Raw genomic sequence first — 17,702 nt, 5'->3', positions numbered from 1 at the left:
GGAAACTGAAAATATGAAATGATTAATACTTTTGGTGATACTTTACGATAGATTTTTCTTCAAAATTTTAAATTTCTCAAACCGTCAGAGCCAGCCAATGGTGTCCTTTCCCTCCAGATGGCTGATGATGTCAGACTGTGTTTCTACAACAACACACAGCCAGCATCTGTCACTGAAGTCCCTTTGTGGTTCACTGACCACACCATACAGGGAGTCAGTGTGGGAAACTGAGCTCAGCTTGTTCCTCACACCGACTACAAGGCACGTGTCAAAAGACTCGACTACATCTGGACAGCTGTATGAATATTGTGCTACTGAGTTTAATTCAAGTGCCATGAATGGGCAGCACACTCTTTTCTAGGCTATTTGTTTTACAAAACGATGCCTTTTTGATTATATAAAATTCAAGAAAAATCGATCAAATTAAAAAATAAAATTAAACAGCTAATTAAATTAAAAAGTCAAGATACTGTAGGCATAATTCACCTGCTACATTTTCTTTGGTTTTAGCTCAATAAAAACAATGAAAAGAAGAAAGAAAACAAAAAATTCCACTGAGTTTGTATATTTATTTTCTATCATACATGTTACTCCCTCACATGTCTGACGGGATGATGAGCGTGTGCTCAGTCAAAGTCATTGATCCCAGCATCAGGCAGCAGATCTGCTCTCTACAGGGTCAACACTTTCCCAGATTCACACAGAGCTCTGTGAGTCTCTCTCCATCACCCCCCCAGTCCTCCACCTGTTCCCCTGAGATCTAACCATTGTCCCCCGGGGCAATAACAGCATTAAGTGTGCTGCATCCCTTATTGTCTCATCAAGCTCTCTGATTGGCTGAGACTGTGAGAAAGTCCAGTGAAACCAGGACCCACACATTGATATGGAGATGTGGGACTATAAATAGGAGGGATGAAGCCAGCAGAGATCAGATTCTCTCTACAGAGACCTCTACAGCACACAGATCCAGACATGGCACCTACAATCACTGCAGCAATGACCAATTCTCAGGAGCATCTCACTCTGACCCACAAGGTAAACTCAACATCCAACAACATTTAAATATTGTTACTGAAAGCTTGTCTTTGTTCATGCTAACATTTACTCCAGAATAAGTTTATTAATGACTTTGTTCTTCTTCCTGCAGCTCAGAAAGCCTCTGGTGGAGAAGTTACGCAGAGAGCGAATCAACAGCAGCATTGAGCAGCTCAAGTCTCTCCAGGGTCCAGAGTTCCTCAAACAGCAGCCAGACTCCAAGCTGGAGAAAGCAGACATCCTGGAGATGACAGTGTGTTTCATGACACAGCTGCAGCAGCAGCATCAAGCTGTGGACTCAGCAGCTGTCGGTCAGGGCTACTCCAGGTGTGTCCAACAGATGACACACTTCCTGTCCAAAGAGCAGGTGAAGACACAGTCCCAGAGAAGACTGCTGAACCACTTCAACAAGCTGCAGTCTTCCTCTGATAACAACCTGACAGAGGCTGACTTCTCTCCTCTGAGCTCCACAGTCCAGACCAGCATCATCAAACAGAGTCCAGTCAACAGCGCCCTCTGGAGGCCGTGGTAGACACCTACAGACTGGAGTTACTACCAGACAAACTCAGATGACCATATTGGTCAAAGATTACTGGAAATGAATTCTTCTGAATTCTGACATTTGATGAACTTGTTCTTCTGTTTGTACAGAAGGTTTTATTTTGCGTGTTTTCCTGAGGAAATGACAACAACAATATCTTTCAAATTAAGAAAGAGAACTTCTTATCATGCATGTTGCATGAACCAAATCTGATTGCATCAGCAATTATTAGAATTATATCTCACTGTACTTCCTGTATTGGTGGAACACAGTATGGTTACATTTGTTATCTTTAAATTGTTATTGATCATTTGGTCAGAAACTTTTCTTTTTCAAGAATATCTTTGATTACTCAAAACTGATCTGTTGTTAGATCCAAATGTTTATGCTTTTTGAGTTTTATTTTGTCACAATTTTCCTGTGATACTTTTATGTCTCACTGCACGTCATGTGTTGGTACAATACTGTGCGTTGAGAGATTTATTACCTCTTGATAGGTATTTATTTTGAACTGATCAAAAATCTTAACTGTCCTCTTTTAAGGACATTTTGTCATTATGGACTTTCCCTCACTTGTGTGATTATTGAAAAGTGATCTGTTTAAAGATCAGTATGTTTATCCTTTTACTGTAAAAGGCTTGTTAAATGTCACAGTTTTCCAGTGACAATGTATTTTTTACATTTTAAGAATCAAACCAATTTAGTGGTTATTTTGAACAATGTGACCTGTTGTAAGGTCNAAAGTTTAATTTTGTTTGCAGTTTTTCATTTCTAAGTTATTTGTGCCATAACTTATTTAAAGCTGGCTGAATAAATGGTTTATAGACTGATTTTTTATATCTAAAAAATAGTGGAAGCTCTCTAAATCCTCTCTCACCCCTTTAAAAGGCACAAAATGCTTTAGTCGGCCCCTGCTGCTAGATTAGCTTCACTCGGCAGCCAAAAAATAATGGTGATCCATTGAGGGACTGGTAGATTTTGCTATGCACCAGACATAGTGGCCGGTAAGGCTGGTAAGCAGTGATGCCGTGTATATTTCGAGGGCTTTTATTGTGAAAAAAAAGTGGAGCCAATTGGAGTAACAATGTGGGAGGCAATGAAGTGTTTGCTGCCTTGGTTCAGACTACTGGGCCTCGGTGTTATTATTTCATTGCCTTCGTTAGTATGGGCGCAATGTTAGTTGGCAGTAGACCGGCATGGCAGCAAGTGATATTTTAGCTGATCGGCTTATTTCCTGTAGTGTAAACAGTGCCACAAGACTAGGAGCACTCAAGATGGTCAGTGTCACGACACCATTTGGATGCATGCATGTAAGTGTGTGTGTGTGTGTGCATGACACAAACAGCACAGGAGCAGCTCAGGAGCAGTAAAGCAGTGCGCACCTAAATGATACCAAAATGCAGCAGAGACTCTCAGTACAGTTTTTTTAAATTACGAGACAATTTTGGTACAAACATTTATCCACCAGTGTGACGGATTTAGCTGCCAAACAGAAAATTTACTCGCATTTGGCATGTGGCAGGTGTTAATTTCGGACCCTACAACTAACGCTGCTGGAACACCAACACAGACTGTCATGTCTCCCAAGAAAGGGAGATAGGGGTCCCAAAGAACAAAATTCAAAAGATGCATGTGAGAGACATGGATCAAGACAGGAAGGGCAGGGGGCTGACAGAGACTGCTCATGCATAGGGCCCAGAATTTGGTGCAACATCCCTGATTACAACACTCAAGCTTTGAGCAGTAAACAGCTGAAACCAAAACTACTCCACAAGTTTCATTTGATAAGGCTGTTTCACACAGAGAAATGTCAAGACTACTAAATTAGGCCATAAACGACATTGAGAACCAAGAATTTACCCAATTAAATCAAGCACCAATGCTTCAGAAAACAAGGCAATCCTGCCTTCACAACATATCACTGTCTTATTAACAGGCCCCAAGGCAATCTGCAGTTGTTGTTTTTTTTTCTCATTATAGGCAATATTCATTTATGACAACAGTTGTTTCTGAACAAAAATAACCTCACACAATACATTAAAACCTAAAATTACATCAAGCAGGCTAAAATAATCATTTAGTTAATTTCAGTAGAAACTTTGAATCAGAAATTTTACTTAATCATGATTAGCCTACTGAAAGAAAAAATTAAACATTTGTTTGGAAAGTCAATCAACAAAGTGTGGGAAACATGGACATTAAAATGGAGGGTTCAATATGGAGCAGAGAGGACAAAAATGAATTTGCCAATCTATTATCTATTAACAGCAAGTCCAACTTTTGACAGTTCTTCTCACTACACCACTATCTTTGATTTAAAGCTAACTGAATACAACACAGGATTGTTACACACATGCACAGGGAGGTGGAGGAGATGGTGACATTATGGGTTTTACAAGCAGCGTATACTACATCCATTATTCAACACCATGGACAGCAACAGTTTACACTAGCACCAGAGGAGGACAGTGCTAATTGTAGACCATAAGGCTTTAGCGTTAGCTTACAGTTAACTTACTCACCTGAGACTTGAAGAGACGAGGGTCTGTGGTGAACAGTCATGAGGATAATATCCTTTCAGTCACTGTTGTTACTTTAGGTTTGGTTTCTGTTGAAATGACAGCTAACAGTCACTGTGCATTTTCGGGCCGTCTTCAGTTAGGTCCATCAATGTTCACTGAAACTGTTCGTTAAATCCATTAACGTTAACGGTTGAAATGGTTCTGAGCTCGACACGGTCTCTGTTCTTCTGTCTTTTGTATGAACACACAAAGTAAAGTTTTAGACATACTTGCTTTGGTTTGTTTGTTCCAAAAAGCATCCGCATAGTGGCAGGAGTCCCAACAGACAGCGGAAGACCCAGTATTTTGGGTATGGATGAGTCGCAATGACAGAACACAGGACCAATGTTAGCCGTTAGCCGTTGAGTTTTGGAGATGTTAGCTTACCTGCCGCTATGCTAAATTACTTTTCTTTCTACATTAGCCTCGTCTTCTGATATTTCCTCAGACGCTATACTATCCGTCCGTCCTACAACTTGTGTCAACTTTTAAAAGTTAAAAGGAACATTTTTTGGCGTTATTTCTCGCCTTAATTGGCCATCTTAATTTTTAAAAATCCCTTAACGGTAACGGTTTGAACATTTTTATACAAGTTAGTTCCGGCCAAGCAATCTGATTGGACGAGAGGCATTCCATGAGTGCTGATGTACAGCATTGGGACTTTTAACTCTGTATGTATCACTCCGCTTACAGGTGTTCCGAACCGTTAATTAAGCTAACATTAATTAGCTACACTAAGGGTAGTGAACTTTGCACCACAAAGAGGAACATAGTGCCACACATCGCCTATAATTGAGTTAAATAATGAATTGTGGTCAGAAAAGGCTGAGGGGACAGAAAGAAGCCTGGACACTTCACTGTAAATCTCCAGGTGCACTTATATGACATCAGAAGATGACACAACCTGCTAACTCATCTGTATCACACATATGCCACAAAAGGGAACAACATGATAGTGTCAGAGATATTGGATAAAGGAGATACCCCACCGTTGGCTTACCCAATGTTAAGAAAACGGTTACTCTTCCTGTCTCCTAAGTGGGCGTGGTTAGCTCTCCCTCCAATCAGAGCCTGCCCCCAGAATGTTGGTAAGATGTGTGGCTTGTGGAAAACGAACCCAATATTTATTTTAGTGACTACAGGGCGAAAGAACTGACCATAAATTGTGATCACGTTCATTTTCCTCATTGACGACAATACATTCAGAGCTGCCGTAAGTCTCCTACGGGGGTGTGGCGCTGACGTCACTGAATCAGGAAGTGAGCTGAGTGGGGTATCTCGCTTTATCCAATATCTCTGATAGTGTGCAGGAATCTTTAAGTGTTGCTTGGCAACAGTCCAGTCCCAGTGGAACCAGGGGCCTAACTGTTGACAGCGCAGGTAGTGCAATTGCACTGGGGCCCCTGGGGTGGAAGGGCCCATAGAGAGAGGGGGCCTTTGCAATTGATTCAGTCTACCTCCATGGGAATATGCGTTCAAAGATAAATGTGGCTAAGTTTAAACTTAAAGCCACTGAAGGGCTGCATAGACAGGCTACTTACTGATTGACAGTCTGGCCTGACTTAACCGACTGCTGCTCATCAGGTGAAACAAAGAATCCACTTCTTCTTCTTCTTCTTTGATGCATAATTTATTTATCACCACTGTAATCTTCTATAAAGAAACTTACAAATAGTCACGACTTTGTGTCCATAAACCTTTCAAATGCACTTATTTTCACCCTTGCATTGAGCAACATACACCTGACTTGACGTGTAGCAGCTCCGGTCCCTCAATGAGTGGTTCCTATTGACAGACTTTTAGTCCCAAAAGGTTATAATGACCATCCTCTAACATCAACTAATTAGCTAACTTAATTTAAGTGTGTAGGATGATACAGGATCATGCATTCTGTCACATTAGTTATGACCTGAATGAGCAAAATGACAACTCAGACGATCCACCTTGATGTTCTGACCCAGTAGCCTCCACAAAAACATGAGATTTTAACTTTTCACAATATTTATTAATTATGTGTGTTAAAAGTAAGATAATTATTCTTAATTTTCACATATTGTTTAAGTACACATCTTTCACTTTCGTGGTTATTGTTTGTGGAGGCCCCACTTTACCCTTGGTGGCACACACTGCCTCTGCACAGGATCCTCAAAAGGTCCATTTGTAGTGGGGCACATGTCTATTTTTTCTGCTAATGGACGGAGTGTGGGAAAGCTCTGGAGGGAAGATTTCAGTGTGAATGACATCCATCCCACCAGCAGCCAAGTCATTCCCCAAAGGGATTTGGCACACTTCAGGAAACAGCTGCCCCCCAGGAAACCTCCCACCTTCATGTGTAGAGCTGAAACTTTGATCCAGTTGATGGTCAGTTATGAGGCATGATTATTACTGGAGGAAACTGGAAGATAATGACAGGAAACTGAAAATATGAAATGATTAATACTTTTGGTGATACTTTACGATAGATTTTTCTGCTAAATTTTAAATTTCTCAAACTGTCAGAGCCAGCCAATGGTATCCTTTCCCTCCAGATGGCTGATGATGTCAGACTGTGTTTCTATAACAACACACAGCCAGCATCTGTCACTGAAGTCCCTTTGTGGTTCATTGACCACACCATACAGGGAGTCAGTGTGGGAAACTGAGCTCAGCTTGTTCCTCACACCGACTACAAGGCACGTGTCAAAAGACTCGACTACATCTGGACAGCTGCATGATTATTGTGCTACTGAGTTACATCTGGACAGCTGCATGATTATTGTGCTACTGAGTTTAATTCAAGTACCATCAATGGACATCATACTTCTAGGCTAATGTTTTACAAAATGGTGCCTTTTTGATTAAATAATATATTAGAAAAATGAATCAAATTAAAAATGAAATTAAATATCTAATTAAATCAACAAGTCAAGATACTGTAGAAAAATCCACCTGCTTCATTTTAGGTTGTAGCTCAATAAAAACAATTTAAAAAACAAACAAAACAAAACAAAACAAAAAAAAATCACCTAGTTTGTATATTTATTTTCTATCATACATGTTATTCCTTCATGTGTGTGATGTGATGATGAGCGTGTGCTCAGTCAAAGTCATTGATCCCAGCATCAGGCAGCAGATCTGCTCTCTACAGGGTCAACACTTTCCCAGATTCACACAGAGCTCTGTGAGTCTCTCTCCATCACCCCCCCAGTCCTCCACCTGTTCCCCTGAGATCTAACCATTGTCCCCCGGGGCAATAACAGCGTTAAGTGTGCTGCACCCCTTATTGTCTCACCGAGCTCTCTGATTGGTTGAGACTGTGAGAAAGTCCAGTGAAACCAGGACCCACACATTGATATGGAGATGTGGGACTATAAATAGGAGGGATGAAGCCAGCAGAGATCAGATTCTCTCTACAGAGACCTCTACAGCACACAGATCCAGACATGGCACCTACAATCACTGCAGCAATGACCAATTCTCAGGAGCATCTCACTCTGACCCACAAGGTAAACTCAACATCCAAGAAAAATGTATCCATCATAAGAAGTTCTCTTTGTTCATGTTAACATTTTACTCCAGAATAAGTTTATTAATGACTTTGTTCTTCTTCCTGCAGCTCAGAAAGCCTCTGGTGGAGAAGTTACGCAGAGAGCGAATCAACAGCAGCATTGAGCAGCTCAAGTCTCTCCTGGGTCCAGAGTTCCTCAAACAGCAGCCAGACTCCAAGCTGGAGAAAGCAGACATCCTGGAGATGACAGTTTGTGTCCTGACACAGCTGCAGCAGCAGCATCAACAGCAGAGAAGACTGCTGAACCACTTCAACAAGCTGCAGTCTTCCTCTGATAACAACCTGACAGAGGCTGACTTCTCTCCTCTGAGCTCCACAGTCCAGACCAGCATCACCAAAGAACAGAGTCCAGTCAACAGCGCCCTCTGGAGGCCGTGGTAGACACCTACAGACTGGAGTTACTACCAGACAAACTCAGATGACCATATTGGTCAAAGATTACTGGAAATGAATTCTTCTGAATTCTGACATTTGATGAACTTGTTCTTCTGTTTGTACAGAAAGTTTTATTTTGTGTGTTTTCCTGAGGAAATGACAACAACAATATCTTTCAAATTAAGAAAGAGAACTTCTTATCATGCATGTTGCATGAACCAAATCTGATTGCATCAGCAATTATTATTATTATATCTCACTGTACTTCATGTATTGGTTTTTATACAGTGGTATGGTTGCATTTGTTATCTTTTGGTTATTATTAATCATTCCGATTAGAAACTTAAACAGTCCTTTTTATGGACATATTGTCAGCAGTGACCTCAGTCTGTGTGATTACTCAAAACTGATCTGTTGTAAGATCCAGGTGTTTATCCTTTTATTCTAAAAGGTTTGTTTAATGTCACACTGTCACAGTTTTCCAGTGACTGTCATGTTTTCTTTGATGAACATTCATGTATTTAGCAGTTATAAACCTGCTTTTATCACACTGTGATGAAAACATTCTGATCTGTTTTAAGGTCAGTTTTTATCATTTGCTTTTGTTTATATAGAGCAAATTAATGTTTTTGTTTAAAAAAAAAAGATGCTGTCTGTAGCATCTTCTCAAACTTGTTTGTCTTTTATAAAGACAGTTGTTCCTTTACTCTCTCTGAGTACAGTGTGTCTTGGAGAACAGTTATTGTTGTGATGTATCATCATCTCTAATCAGAGCTTTGCATACATGATGTGGCTCATTGAGCCATTTCAAATAAACAAATATGCCACTTACACTTTTTGTGTTCTCGTGTTGTTTTGTCTTATCGTCTTGCAACAATCTTTCTCAGCTATGCTCCCATTTGATGTTTTAAAAACAGAAGTCAGAGATACATTTTTCACATGGCACGTATCTCACTGTTTGCGGTTACATATTGGTCCCATTACAAAACATTCCTTAATGATAACAGCTGCCAGCCCACCTTCTACTTATATGATTAACTAAAATGTTTTTTTTTCACACTGCACCTTAGTTTTTAGTTTAGTTTTGTTTGACTATAATAACCTTGGTGTTGGGGTGTGCTTGTAGACCTCCATCAAAATACACCCTCTAAAGTATGTTTTATGTTGGTGTGGCTCAGAGCTGATGGTATGTTTAGGCGGTACAGGTCATCTTAAAAAGTTTACTATTAGAAAAGTGCATTTGATTGACTGACAGAACCATGAGGTAAATAAATAAATACAATCTCAGCAGATTCTATGAAACTGAAGTCTTGTTGAATTGTGATGAATTGTGTGAGAGACAGTGATATCTTTGCAGTTCCTGCCAGAATTCTCTTCACCTCAGATTATTAATTATCCTTTAAAGATTTTTGTTTTTCCAGGCATTTTTGCTAAATATAATCATTGATTGACATCTTTTCTTTTTTTACCTTATCTTAAAGGAGGAGTGTGCAGGATTTAGTTGCAGATACAACGGTGAAGATTGCAGATACAACTAAACTCCCTAAGATGGTCTCCTTCGCTAAGTAAAAATGTTAAGGCATTTACTGCATTGAAAGATTTTACAGTGGTAAAACACTACAGTTTCCATGATAACCATTTATTTTTGCTTGCGATCAAACCTGTGATGCCTTAAGTCTTTTGTGCAATGGTTTAACTCAGTGGTTCCCAACTTTTAGATCGTGGTCCAAAAGTGGGTTGCGAGTTTATTCTGAATGGACCTCAAGTGACTTGCAAATGCGTCAAGTTTGTAAAAAACACACTTTATTTTTAAGTATGGTGAATTTCTGGCACAGAGCTCTTTTTTTTTAAGTGCTGTTCCCTGCTGTAAAGTGAGTGACTAACAGACAGCTACTTGACAGAGACAGCAAATTAACTCAACGATATGGCCAAGTACAAGTATGACGCTGAATATATTAAACTCTGTGGACCTTGAACTAATGTCTAAGGATAAATCTGGACCCTGTGGTTGGACCAGTTGGGAACCACTGGTTTAACAAACTTTAAGGGATTCCCTAAGTCCCCAAGATAAGGAGAAAACCTTACATATATAAGTGAACATTTTGAGGAAACCTAAAGGAGAGGACGTGTTTGTGCAACTGATTTTATTTGAAGAAAGCGTTAACATAAACTTTAAGGAAAATCTTTACTTAAGGTGTTTTGTGCAACTGGCCCCAGATGCTGAAAAGGATTTTACCAGGATCTGAATTATCCGCAAAGGTCTCTTCCTCTCCAAAATTCCATAAATGAGGAACTGCTCCCTTTGTAGAAATAAATGGCTCAATCTAAGGTACAAAACACAGTTATCCCCATTTTCAGGTGATTATAGAGAAAACATATTTGTTATATAATATTCCATTTCTGCCAACATATCCCCTTAAATCCTCCACACTGGACCTTTAATCCTTTAATCCACACAGGATCCAGAGAGGGGTATACAGTACATTTTGTTTTCCTGTCTGTAGTAAATATGTTATTAAATGCTGTTTTTGTTAATTATTCTTTGCGAGCACACTAAAACAACTGTAAGCTGTAATCACATTCAGGTGGGTTTACCTTCCTACTTATCTCCCCTCCATTTGTCTTTGTGTGTATCTGCTGTCTGCTGTGTAGAGGGGCTCAGGTTTCCCAGCTCCCCTCCTCTGAGCTCCCACAGCTCCCTGCACAAGGCCGAACGTGCCCCAGTCACACGCCCTCCTCTCTCTGCGGAGCTTGGAGCCACGGCGACACACGGCTTCCCACACTTGTGAATGCAGGCTGCTCAGCTGCACGCACAATAGAAGTGTGTCTGCTCTCACAAAGCCCCGGGACTGTTCTCAGGCAGAAAGCCACTTCACAGACACACCATCTGCTTTAGCTGTAACCCACTGCTGAGACACAGAAAATATCTCTTTAAAACATTATACAACTTTAATATATATAGTTTTTTTAAAGAATGTGTTTAGTTTTATGGTTTGGGGCTTAATAAATGTTTGATTTGCAGAGTTTATTCAAAGTTTTATGTCAAGTTAAATAAACAGTTAATACATTTTAACACAAGACAGGATTTTTGTCCATCATGTGTCTGCTTTTTGTGGCCTGAGAGTATTTCTGGTGCCATTATAATGTTCAGTTATACTGGAAAAAGTAATATTTTGTTTATTTTTATTTCACATCCCTCGATCAGTGATATTAAAGGATCTTTACCAAGTCAAATTATAATCAGTGTCCAGGCCTGTGCCTCCCAAAAACTAAATCTTCCCGTGTCCACCTCAGGAAAACCATTTTCCCACTGACCTCCCTGATGTATGGCATAAAGATAAAGCATCCCACCTGTTCTCTGTGACAGGCATTAAATTCACTCCATTGTCCTGAACTCCGAGCCTCCTGATTGGCTGAAAGAGCAGAGCGAGCGCAGGATGGACCCCATAAATGCAGAGCAGCAGACGCAGATGACAACACAGACTTCCTCCGAACCTTCTCGAGCAACTTCCCACCACAAGAAGCAAACCTGAAAATGTCTCTCTACGCAGACCTCGCTCTTCAGGACACCGTGAAGGAGCAGCTCTTCAGGTAAGCCAAGGCCACATTTCCTCTCACTCTCACTTAGATCATTGTTCATCTGTTAAACATCTTCATTTCATTAAGTTCCTTTTACTAAACTGACTTTATTTCTCTCAGGTGTAAACTCCACATGCTGGAGAAGAAATGCAGCAGCACTTTGGAGAAGCTGAAGGCTCTGATCGGAGAGCACCTGCAGAACGGGATCCCTGTTTCAGACCTCCTGGAGAAAACAAAGTCCCTGCTCACGCTGAGGAAAGCCCTGCTGACACACAACGGCTACTCCAAGTATTCAAGGGACATCTTGCGTCTGTTTCCTGATCAAGAGGACGACTTGGCTCCACTGTGCTTCTAAAGACAATGAGGAGCGGACTTTAGGGACTCACCAAAAACTGCAGATCTTAGAGATGCCAGCTGCATCTCTGTGTGGTGATCTGCTGATCATAGAGAAATGCATTGTTCGCATTACTTTTGTATTTTAGCGTTTTATTTTGGCTTCAATGGAAGAAAGAAAGAAAGAAAATTGGATTCAGGGCCAAAGGTGAAGAGGTCACTGACTGAGAAGACGACTCCGGAGCGAACTTGTTAAAACATGTTGTGCTGCTATTTGTGGGATTTATGAATCTCCTGGTTTTTGTTTGAACAAAACCACAGGAAATAAAAAGGGTCTTTTAACTATGCACGACCTGGTTAGGGACCAAAATGTTTTAAAGGATTTAATTTAATTTTTTAAATGTATTTTGATTAGCTGCAGTAAAAATCTGCTTGTAATTTAAAGCCAAACAGAGCAATATTAACCTGTTCCTCCTGTAAAGAAATACAGGCTAATATTGTGTGATTGCAGTTTGCTTACAGTGTCTTACTGCCTTGTTTCAAGGTACCATGTTCTTAAACACCAACTTTTCTTCTGAAAAGGAATTTCTTATTGTTTTGTGTATGCCATGTATGCATATATTGTTTTATTCTGCATTTTTATTTTTACTTATCCAAAGTGGATTGAAATTTGTTTTGTTGGTTTTTGCAGACGTCAAGAAAATAAATAATTTTAAATGAATTCAAATCTTTTCATCTCGTCTTATTTACAGTAAAATGTAATTTTTTCTGCACTGAATACTTTTACTTTTTATACTCTAAGTACATTTTCCTGATTATACTTACATACTTTTACTTCAGTAACATTTTCAATGCAGGACTTTTACTTGTGACAGAGTATTTTTTAAAATGTGGTATTAGCACTTTTACTTAGGTGAAGGATCTAAATACTTCCTCCACCACTGGCTGCATGACAGACCCATTGTTACCTGTCACCGCCACACATGTACAGGTGTGTGACAAATCAAAGGACAAACCTGGACAACACAGTAGATGAACATAGTGAATACAGATGCCTGCATCACTGGCAAAGACAGGTCAACTTTCCACTGTCACTGTCACCAGTCCAAACGTCACATGAGGTGATATCTTCTAGGTGGTTTCAGCCCACCAGTATAGCTACAAAGACGTGGTGAATCTGTGGAGGCTCCTGGAGGTCCAACACCTCACTGAGACACATTATGTTAGTTTGGCATTATGCAACACCACATTTATGTTTTTACAATACCTTTATTTAGCTGATCCTTTTACGGAAAACCGACTTACAATAAGTCCTTTCAACCATGTGGGTTCAACTCTTAAAAGTGCAAGAACCATGCAAATACATCAAGTTCATCTCCTTCAAGTGCTGCATTTTAATAACAGAGAGAAAAGAAATGTTTTTACGAAAGGCAAATATATACTCAAATTCTGGCAATCCTGAAGAAAGTTACCCCCAGAAGTCAAAATGCACACACATTAGAAGTGATTACACAAATTGTACATGTGATATGTGTAAGCTAGAACTCCACAGCTGACAGGTTGAAGCAGCAGCTCTCTGACTGTCTACCTTATCTGACTCATTATGCATCATAAGTTTGTGACATCTTTTAAAAATGTGAAATCCCTGTGTAACAGAAGCCTCACTATCACTCCTTGCCCAGATGAGGAGTGGTGGGTTTTATTAAAAGGTGGTGTTCTTGAGACATTTTAATGGCTCAGTCAGTGTCCTGCATCCCAGTGTTGTGTGCAGATATTTTGCACGGCAGGTGCTCAAGTAAAACAAGCATGTACAGACTTTTCTTTTTTTGTACGCTCACAAATTTCTATTTATATTAAAACAAAAAGATTTAAGAAATGTCTTGTAAAAAGGGCACTAATCTAGTCAGAGGCCAAAACGACAGGTGCTTGATCTATCTCTGAGATCTGGGACTGTATTCACAAAGCTTCTTGCGACAGAGAGTTGCTAAGATTATTCTTAGAATTTTGACGTTTTCTTCTAAGAGTAGATCCTGGTAAATGTCTCCTGGTAAAGAGCTCCCACGGTGAAAAGGACTTTTAAGGTGTTTCACAGTTTCTTAAGCAGAGGAGAAAATGGCAGAAGGACAAAGAGGTGGGAGCAATATTCTTCAAACACTGGATGACAGTGGGTAAAAGAAATACAAGATTAGATCATGCAGGGATAATGTTTGTGGTCGATACCGATACAATAACGATATAACACCAGCAATAAAGTGATCCCAACACTAACATACTTTGCAGCTGGGAAAATGCAACAGTGCAGCAGTGATGACTTGGGTCTGTCTCAGCCTTCCATCAGCAGCGTGATCACTGTGAGCTGTGGAGGAGCGGAGGTGGATCTGACTCACAGACTGTGGCGACTGTGTCACTCAAGCAGCCCCACCATTAAATATGCACACTCTGGCCTTAAGAAAATGTTAACTGGTGACTTGTGACAGACTTCAACCCCCCACAGTTGTCATGAATGTTGAAGTTACCAATAGAGACCGAAACCATTTTTGGCACAAGGCTGTAAACAGGTTTCTTTTCTGCTTTAACATTGGGTAGTTAACATTTTAACTGGGCGTCCACACCTTGCAGGCTCACAGAAGGGTCTGTCTGTGACAACCAATCACACCTGTTAAAAGAATGCATCACACCTGGCAACAGGGTCAACCACACCTCCTCCCTGAGGTAAAAGTCTCTGTCCCTTCCTAGCTCAAAGTTTCCCTGAGAAACTTAAGACTCCTTTCGGAGCTTGTTGGGTATTCTCAGAGTGTTTGTCATTTACACAAGTAGCTGATAAAAATGAGACGACAAATATAAGTTTTGTTTTTCTGATTGTTTTATTGCGCATCACTTGGCTTGAAGAGATACATTCACTTTGAGACATTTTCCAAACAACAAGCCCTTCACTGAAGGGATGCATGCTGTCACTCACAGAGTCATAAAGCAGCACATTGGTCTAAATGCGTATACAAAATACATCTGCTAAAAATGCAGAGATGTTTAAAGATATATCAGAAAAGACATTTCAGTAAACAGAGTATGTGAATATCACATATAAATCTGCAACATGTTCAACATGATTAACTGTGTCTCCTACATGGAGACAAAAGTAAACACATCATTGTCAATGTGACTGATAATATAAAGACATTTCCATTGGGATTATAATGATGTTTACCTCACAGAGTAACATCAGAAGTATGTGACTACCTTTGAAATACAAAAAAAGTAGCCAACCTGAAGTCTGCAAATATCGCAGAAACTCCAAATCTGACCTTTATAAAATGCAATAAAAACACTGCAGTAACACATGCAACGACTCTTCAAAATGAGACGACAGCAAAAATGAGGACGAGAGTGAAAGTCCAAGAGTACAAGAAGTACCATACAACTGCTCATTCAACATCAGAGCTTCACTTTTGTACAGTTCTTGGGTGTCTACCACGGCCTCCAGACGGCGCCGTCAGCTGGACTCTTCTCTTTGGAGATGCTGGTCTGGACTGTGGAGCTCAGAGGAGAGAAGTCAGCCTCTGTCAGGTTGTTATCAGAGGAAGACTGCAGCTTGTTGAAGTGGTTCAGCAGTCTTCTCTGGGACTGTGTCTTCACCTGCTCTTTGGACAGGAAGTGTGTCACCTCTTGGACACACCTGGAGTAGCCCTGACCAACAGCTGCTGAGTCGACAGCTTGATGCTGCTGCTGCAGTCGTCTCAGGAAACAAACTGTCATCTCCAGGATGTCTGCTTTCTCCAGCTTGGAGTCTGGCTGCTGTTTGAGGAACTCTGGACCCAGGAGAGACTTGAGCTGCTCAATGCTGCTGTTGATTCGCTCTCTGCGTAACTTCTCCACCAGAGGCTTTCTGAGCTGCAGGAAGAAGAACAAAGTCATTAATAATCTTATTCTGGATTAAAATGTTAACATGAACAAAGACAACTTCTTATGATGGATACATTTTTCTTCGATGTTGAGTTTACCTTGTGGGTCAGAGTGAGATGCTCCTGAGAATTGGTCATTGCTGCAGTGATTGTAGGTGCCATGTCTGGATCTGTGTGCTGTAGAGGTCTCTGTAGAGAGAATCTGATCTCTGCTGGCTTCATCCCTCCTATTTATAGTCCCACATCTCCATATCAATGTGTGGGTCTGGGTCTAGTTGGAGTTTCTCACAGTCTCAGCCAATCAGAGAGCTTGCTCACACAATAAGGGATGCAACTCACTGAATGGTTTTATTGCCCCGGGGGACAATGGTTAGATCTCAGGGGAACAGGTGGAGGACTGGGGGGGTGATGGAGAGAGACTCACAGAGCTCTGTGTGAATCTGGGAAAGTGTTGACCCTGTAGAGAGAGCAGATCTGCTGCCTGATGCTGGGATCAATGACTTTGACTGAGCACACACTCAGCATCCCAACAAACACGTGGGAGAGTGCGACAAAATCATGTCATATTTAAAATTCTCTAACACTAAACATGCATATATTTCTGTTTTCTATAAAGCAAACCTGATATTTAAAGCATGAAAAGCATTAAGGTTGCTTGGTTTCTTTTTAATCTAGATGGTAATGTTGCAGAATCTGCAGCTGAGGTGATGCTCGTACTAAACTTTAAGAAAATATGTTATCCTGGTTGCAGTGTAAGCTTTTATAAAGTGTTCAAACAAAAGTCTTCTTATCAATAGTTAGATGAAGATAATCATGTTTTAAATAAAGTCTGATCACAGCTAAAGCTTTAACTTCAAACCCACAGTCTAACTGCATCATATAGGCACCTGATCAATCCAGGAATAGACACCCATTTATCCTTCCTGTCAGAATAAACAGCCTGGAATGCAGAGGAACAATCTGAATCTAAAGGAGGGGGCAGAAAAAAAAGATCTTTTGAATGTTCATTAATCCTAAACATGTCTGCATTCCTGGTAGACATTTTACAAAGGCCTGGTAATGACGAGTCTTGATGACAGGAATTTCCATTCAGAGGCAGCGAGACAAAAACGCGTAAACTGACTCCATAATTAATGTGATGTGCAACCAGACACACTTCTTTTGTTCTGCAGAGCAGTGAATGGAGCGAGTGTGGGAAAGCAGAGAAAACTCACTCACAGAGCCGCAGAGGGACAATAGAGGCGGTCCAGACAAAGACGTCTGAGGGAGGAGGGAGGAGGGAGCCTTTACTACTGAATTTTAAATGTTTACATGTTTTACTCACTAAACCTGATAGCATGTGTATTTAGATGATATCTAATTATGTTTAGATGATCTGAAAAACAAAAAGAAATTCTTTAGGAGGTCTGTTGTTTGTTGAAAGATATTCAATTAACACTTTATTTGGATTGTCTGCAACCTATGCAGAATAGGTTGAGTGATTCAGCTCCATTATTCTGAGAACATGTAGTCAACTGTCACATACACTCTTTAGATAAGTGAACCAGCTGAATTATTGAATCTCAAATAATAAGCTGCTGAAATGTTACAAATACTGTATAAACTATGTGTAGGTGGAATCTCCGAATACATTTTGATTAAAATACAGTGGTGCAGGTATCAAATCTTTATAATACTACAGTATTCTAGTTATTTATTCATAGATTTTTCAGCATATTTGAATTTTAAATCATGTTGCACACCAAAAATGTTCCACCTCAATCATTTGAAATAGAGGAAGTACTTGAACCCCCTTATTTACTATTTCTAAACAGTATAGAAATAGTTGATCA

At 40.2% G+C, this 17,702-nt stretch overlaps 2 protein-coding genes across 13 annotated transcripts in view; one reads left to right on the top strand and one right to left on the bottom strand.

Moving 5' to 3' along the window:
* Positions 1-17,702, top strand: part of LOC126386689 (transcription factor HES-5-like) — a 53,158-nt gene that overhangs the window by 29,401 nt on the left and 6,055 nt on the right. Inside the window, exons 1-2 of one of the 12 annotated variants that reach the window (XM_050039198.1) lie at positions 739-1,035; positions 1,148-2,315. The exons of 6 other annotated variants lie outside the window; for them this stretch is intronic. In XM_050039198.1, coding sequence (XP_049895155.1) covers positions 913-1,035; positions 1,148-1,567 — 543 coding nt within the window. In that variant the 5' untranslated portion in view covers positions 739-912 and the 3' untranslated portion in view covers positions 1,568-2,315. Of the gene's footprint in view, positions 1-738; positions 1,036-1,147; positions 2,316-7,494; positions 7,623-7,732; positions 8,892-17,702 lie in introns of those variants that run through there. 5 more of the 12 variants (XM_050039207.1, XM_050039199.1, XR_007569528.1 and 2 more) reach the window with 5 other exon arrangements.
* Positions 14,817-16,119, bottom strand: LOC126386690 (transcription factor HES-5-like). Its single transcript, XM_050039209.1, has 2 exons — positions 15,970-16,119; positions 14,817-15,859 (listed from the first exon to the last, which is right to left on the bottom strand). Exons 1-2 carry the CDS (start codon positions 16,090-16,092, stop codon positions 15,437-15,439), a joined length of 546 nt encoding a protein of 181 aa, XP_049895166.1. The 5' UTR covers positions 16,093-16,119; the 3' UTR covers positions 14,817-15,436.

The sequence above is a fragment of the Epinephelus moara genome, chromosome 24 (genome assembly GCF_006386435.1).
Source record: "Epinephelus moara isolate mb chromosome 24, YSFRI_EMoa_1.0, whole genome shotgun sequence".
In the NCBI taxonomy this organism is placed as follows: domain Eukaryota; kingdom Metazoa; phylum Chordata; class Actinopteri; order Perciformes; family Serranidae; genus Epinephelus; species Epinephelus moara.
This window is presented reverse-complemented; position numbering and strand designations above follow the sequence as displayed.